A 5,043-nucleotide genomic window follows, 5' to 3' on the forward strand; every position below is an offset into this window, starting at 1 on the left:
AAGTGATTTGATTTGGTTTGATTTTTGAAATATGTGACATATTTATATGACATATTAGGCGGGAGATCTGTTGAGGCCGGGAGTTCAAGACCAGCTGGACAGGATAGACCCTCACCCTGTCTTCTACAAAAAATTTTTAAACATTAGCCAGATATGGTGGCACAAGAGTGTAGTCCCAACTACTTCGGAGGCTGAGGCAGGAGGATCGCTTGAGCCCAGGAGTTCGAGGCTGCAGTGAGCTGTGATTGCACCACTGCACTCCAGCCTGGGCAACAGAGGGAGACTCCATTTCTAAAATAAATAAAACCCGCTTATTGAGGGTTTCAAATGTTCACTTCTGCTCTCAGAACAGCCCTGAAGAGGGGCCATTCCTCTAAACGCCTCTAATTCATTCCTCTCTGCCCACCTGCTGGTTCCTGTCTCCTGGGAGCACCTCACCTCCAATCTTGCTTTCCAAGTCCTGTCTCCAAGAGGCAGGCAATAGTGTCAGGGGGATGGATCTTTCCCTGCTTAAATCCCTCCATGGCTCCCGCACTTCTTATCCCCAAGTTCAGGTGCCTTGACCTGGCGTCCAAGGTCTTCCCTGATCAGACCCCATTTCCCAAGCTCCACCCCAGGCTTGCTGGGCAGCTTGGAGTTCCCCGAACATGAAATCTCTCCTTGGCCACAACTTGATCATCTGTCGGGAGATCCTTCAAATACTTGCCTCACTTTTCTTCCTTGACTGCTTCTCCTTGTCACAATAACACAGTCTATAACATCAATAACACAACGTAACATTATCCACAACAGACAATAGGTGGTGTCTACGTGTATCGAGTGTTAATGATGTGCCACACTTTCTAAGCATTTTATTTGACATCCCTCCCATGAAGAGGAGTCTACGATGCCTCCCCTTGAATGTGAGCTGGCTTTGGTGACTCATTGTAGTGCATAGAAAGCAGAGATGTGACACTGTGACTTCCAAGGTTAGGTCGTCAAAGGTGAGAGAACTTAAACCTGACTTACTGTCTTAGGACACTTCCTTTAGAAGCCAGCTGCTATACTGTGAGGAAGCCCAGGCCACAAGGAGAAGCCACATTAGCCATTCTGGCCAATAGCCCTAGCTGAAGTTCAAGGTAACAACTAGTGCCAGCTGGGCGCGGTGGCTCATGCCTGTCATCCTAGCACACTGGGAGGCTGAGGTGGGAGGATTGCTTAAGCTCGGGAGTTCAAGACCAGCCTGAGCAAGAGCGAGACCTTGTCTCTAATAAAAATAGAAAAATTAGCCACGCCTGGTGGCACGTGCCTGTAGTCCTGGCTACTCGGGAGGTTGAGGCAGGGGGATCACTTGAGCCCAGGAGTTTCAGGTTGCAGTGAGCTATGATGACGCCACTGCACTCTACCCAGGGAGACAGAGTGAGTGAGACTCAGCCTCCCAGAGTGCCAGGATTACAAGCATGAGCCACCATGCCAGGCCACATCTCTGTTTATCTTTGATTCCCTGCCTGGTACTCCTACCCCTCTGCTGGTTCCAACACCTAACTTTCCTGGGGTGGGGGTAAGGGAATCCCACCAAGCCAGCCTGGAACCTTTGCTGCCTTTTTGGGTAAATAGGGACATTTTAATTACTGGAATCATAGATTTACTAGTCTATCTTTGCTACTGTGGGGAGATACTGTCCCAGAGTATAGCAATAAAAAGATAGATAGATTTCTAACATCATATAAGCACCTAGATACACCCATTCCTGAAGCTTGGTCACTGTTTTGGCTTAAGGCACTTTGAACTGGGTTTTTCTGTGGCAGCTGAGAGAAGACTGACTCCCCCAGTGCACCACTTCTTATGCAGTTCCATCTTCCCTGAGGACAGAGAATGGGCCTGATCTCTTTGTCTCCATGTCGTGCCTGAGACACAGGAGGCATCCATTAACCTCGCTCTGTTGAACAGAACTGAAAAGGACATTGGTTCTGTTGTACAGGTGGGGAAACTGAGACTCTCCTGGGGCCTGTGGATAGAAGAAGGACTAAGAGCAGTGTGTATAGCAAGCCCTGAATCTGAGTCCGGTTCTTTGTGTTAGGTCTTGGAGTGGAATATGGGAGAAGAGGAAGAGAGGGAGGAAGGAAGGAAGGGGGTACCTTATGTCGGACGTCTTTGGGCCTGCTTACTCAGAAGGGAAAGCCGTGAATGTGTCTTGAAGTCTATACAAGTCAGGCAGCTTCTTGGCAGGCCTGGTGGCGCACAGTAGGAGGGCACACCTCACACCCTCCCCAGCCCCTCTTCTGACACTCCCCCCATTTCTGACACCTGGGTATTCTGAGTTATGATGACTGGTCCAGGGTGGTATGGGCCATCCGTCATGTACACTTTAGTATGAATCGGTCGCTAACGCTAAGACCTGAGGATTGGAAGTGAGACACCCGTTGTCACTTTCTTGCAATTTTCCTTCTCACCCATTCCCCAAGAAGCAGCATCACGTGCTCTTAGCTGGCGACTTTATTCAAGGGGGGGAGGAAAAAATGAGCGAGAGTTGGATCGTATCTCTGATAACCCGGAGAGGGGCGAGTGTGTGGAGCCCCAGGGAGGAGGAACCGGATTCTGGAAACTAGCAAGCAGAGAGGGATAGGGGTGGGGCTCCGGGTGCCTCGAGGGGCGGGGCTGGGGAGGGCTGCGTCTCCCGTAGACGTCCGCTAGGGGCCGCTGCCGCTTCCACTGCCGCTCCCGCTGCCCGCCGCGTCCAGGATTGAAGTGGGAGAACGCCGGGAGCGCCGGGAGGTAGTTTCCTGGGCCCGCCGTCGGCGTCTGGGACGCGGCAGGGCCGAGGTGGAAATGTTGAGGCAGTGACGGGTGCCAGGACCGGCCACTGGTAGGGTGTGGTCCAGAACCGAGCGACAAAGGTTCGCCCCGTCAGTGAAGGTCTAGGAAAGGGGCGGAGTTAGGGGTGGAGCCGGCGCAGTCACATACACTGGGGACGGGCCTTCTGGCCGGGGGCGTGGCCTCCGGAAGGGAGGGTCTGAGAGTTCCTCTGAGGATGGGGACAGGGCCTTGGGGAGGGCGCCTGTTCTTACTTGATCCCAGGGGACTAAACGGGAGAGGGGGACGGTGCGGAGGAAGGCCAGAACAAGGCTAGTGCCTTGAAGAAGATAGCTGGGCCTTTGGGTCCTGCAGGGTGAACTGTGGACGGGCCCAGAGCAGAGAAGGGCAAATCTGGGCTCAGTGGGCCTTTGGGAGGCCACGTGGGCATATTTTGGTATGGAGGTTGGACTGCGGAAGGGGAAAAAGTGAGAGCAGGGACTTTGGGAGAGCCAGTCCGGACTCTCTCTCCCTCTGCCCCACACTCACCTGCCCATAGGTACGGCAGCTGGGTTCACAGCTTCTTTTTTCTGGGATCGGGAGCCAAGTCGGGCCGCAGGTGACATCATTTTCGCAGGCGGCAAACCTGGGGATGGTGTGTGGAGAGGTGAGTTAAGGCTCTGCAGCCGCGTTCTAGTAGGACTCTGGCTCTACAAGGTCGGTTCCATATAAATCCTGCCCTTAGGTTGAGACCCCGCCTCTTAGGACCACTCGCCTGCAAACCCCGCCCCTCCAGATTTGACCTGCTCCATATGCCATCAGATCTTTCCAGCTATACTCTGGGTGGTGTCATCACAACTGGCCTCACCCCTGCAGACCTCAGACCATCTGTTCCAGGCCAGCCCCTTACATTTTCTCACCCTGTTGGCTTCTCTTTTTCAATGAAAGACCCCGCCCCTTTAAAAACCCGGACCATGAAAGGCCACACCCCTATACTGAGATCTTAAAAGCTGAGGTCTCAACAGGTCCCGCCCCTTTCTGCCTGGCCTTTAAATGCTAGGCCTCCTCCCTTAGATGAGGCCCTGTTGGAGGCCACGCCCCTTCACACATAAGGCTAAGCAAAGCCACAGGCCCCGCCTTCAGTCCCGCCCAAAGAATAGGCCCCGCCCCTCTGCCCCGCCTCTCCTACCAGGCCTGGCAGAGCTCCGCGCACAGCGGCTGCGCCTGGCGAACCCCCAATAGCAGCAGACGGAAGCGACTGCGGAGGGCAAGTTGGAGGTGTCCCAGGAAGGATTCACACCTGGACATTGGGAGAGACAGGGCCGGATGGGTCAGGATCCACAACTGGGGCAAAGTACCCACAAAACCCTGGGGGGTGCTGTACTCACCCGGGGCTCGAAGCCCCACAGCGCTCTGGAAAGATCCCAGGGCCTGGGGTCTCTGGCGTGTCCATTTCTGAAGGACAACAAGATCCTGGCAAAGGGGACTCCTGTGAGCCGGGGTCTTGGATCCTCAGGTACAATTTGGGAACCGAGGCCTGGGGGTCCCCTGAACAAGGGAGATTCCGGTTACATCCATCCTCCCAAATATAAAATTTAAGTAAAGACATTCACTTGAGATGCAAATACATCTTTAATTAATAATAATCGTATATCATTTATAATAATCAGCTTATTATTTGTCATGTGCCTGGTAGTGGTGTAAGCATTCATATGCTTAATCTTTCTACCTCTATGAGTTATATCTGTTATATCTTCCCTTTTCAGTGGCCCGCATGAGTTCCAGAGAGGTTAAGTGACTTGCCCAGAGTCACCCAACTACGAAGTGGCAGAGTTGGGATTCGAACCCAGGCAGTCTGACTGTAAACCATTCTTGAGCACTAGCCCTGACTGCCTACCTTGGTGGCCACACTAATCCCCTCTCATAAGGAATTTCTGGCATTGCTGTTGGGGGGCGGGGGTTCCTGTGTCTTGGGGGTTAGACAGGGTCTGGGGTGCTCACCTGCCAGGTGCAGCTGGCTTGTGCCCAGATCAGCTTCCAGCCCATGGTGTCCCCGGGACCTAGCATGGAGTGGGTGGCTTCCTGCACAGACCTCCAGTAGGATCCATGCCATGGTCAGTTGCAAGGCCCAAGCCAAGCCATTGGGTTGAAGGTGGTCCCGGCAGGCCATGTCCACCTGAGATAAGAGCCAGCTGGAGTGTGGTGGTGAGGTTCAGCTGTCCCTTTCTGAGAGCTCAGGGTGACACCTTCCTGATGCATCCCCAAGCAGTG

At 53.6% G+C, this 5,043-nt stretch overlaps 1 protein-coding gene across 2 annotated transcripts; it reads right to left on the reverse strand.

The window, feature by feature from the left end:
- Positions 1 to 2,669: 2,669 nt before the first annotated feature.
- RTBDN (retbindin) lies at positions 2,670 to 4,942 on the reverse strand. Of its 2 annotated transcripts, none has more exons than XM_012641414.1 (5): positions 4,774 to 4,942; positions 4,161 to 4,227; positions 3,962 to 4,072; positions 3,322 to 3,418; positions 2,670 to 2,897 (listed from the first exon to the last, which is right to left on the reverse strand). In XM_012641414.1, the coding sequence occupies exons 1-5, from the start codon at positions 4,940 to 4,942 to the stop codon at positions 2,670 to 2,672; spliced, it is 672 nt and encodes a 223-aa protein (XP_012496868.1). The 2 variants fall into 2 exon arrangements, with proteins under 2 accessions (XP_012496868.1, XP_012496866.1); XM_012641412.1 differs by having other exon boundaries at positions 4,161 to 4,245.
- Between the last annotated feature and the right edge of the window lie 101 nt (positions 4,943 to 5,043).

Source organism: Propithecus coquereli, unplaced genomic scaffold, assembly GCF_000956105.1.
Source record: "Propithecus coquereli isolate 6110/MARCELLA unplaced genomic scaffold, Pcoq_1.0 Scaffold164, whole genome shotgun sequence".
Lineage (NCBI taxonomy): Eukaryota > Metazoa > Chordata > Mammalia > Primates > Indriidae > Propithecus > Propithecus coquereli.

Bases quoted from the DNA above. Each gene is read 5' to 3' on its own strand.
- RTBDN (XM_012641412.1), bottom strand. From the start codon at position 4,942: ATGGCCTGCCGGGACCACCTTCAACCCAATGGCTTGGCTTGGGCCTTG. The intron at 4,246-4,773 runs GTGAGCACCCCA...CCCCTTTGCCAG, and splicing joins AAGCCAGCTGCACCTGGCAG to GATCTTGTTGTCCTTCAGAA. The intron at 2,898-3,321 runs GTGAGTGTGGGG...CCCCTTTCCTAG, and splicing joins GCTGCCGTACCTATGGGCAG to ACCTTCACTGACGGGGCGAA.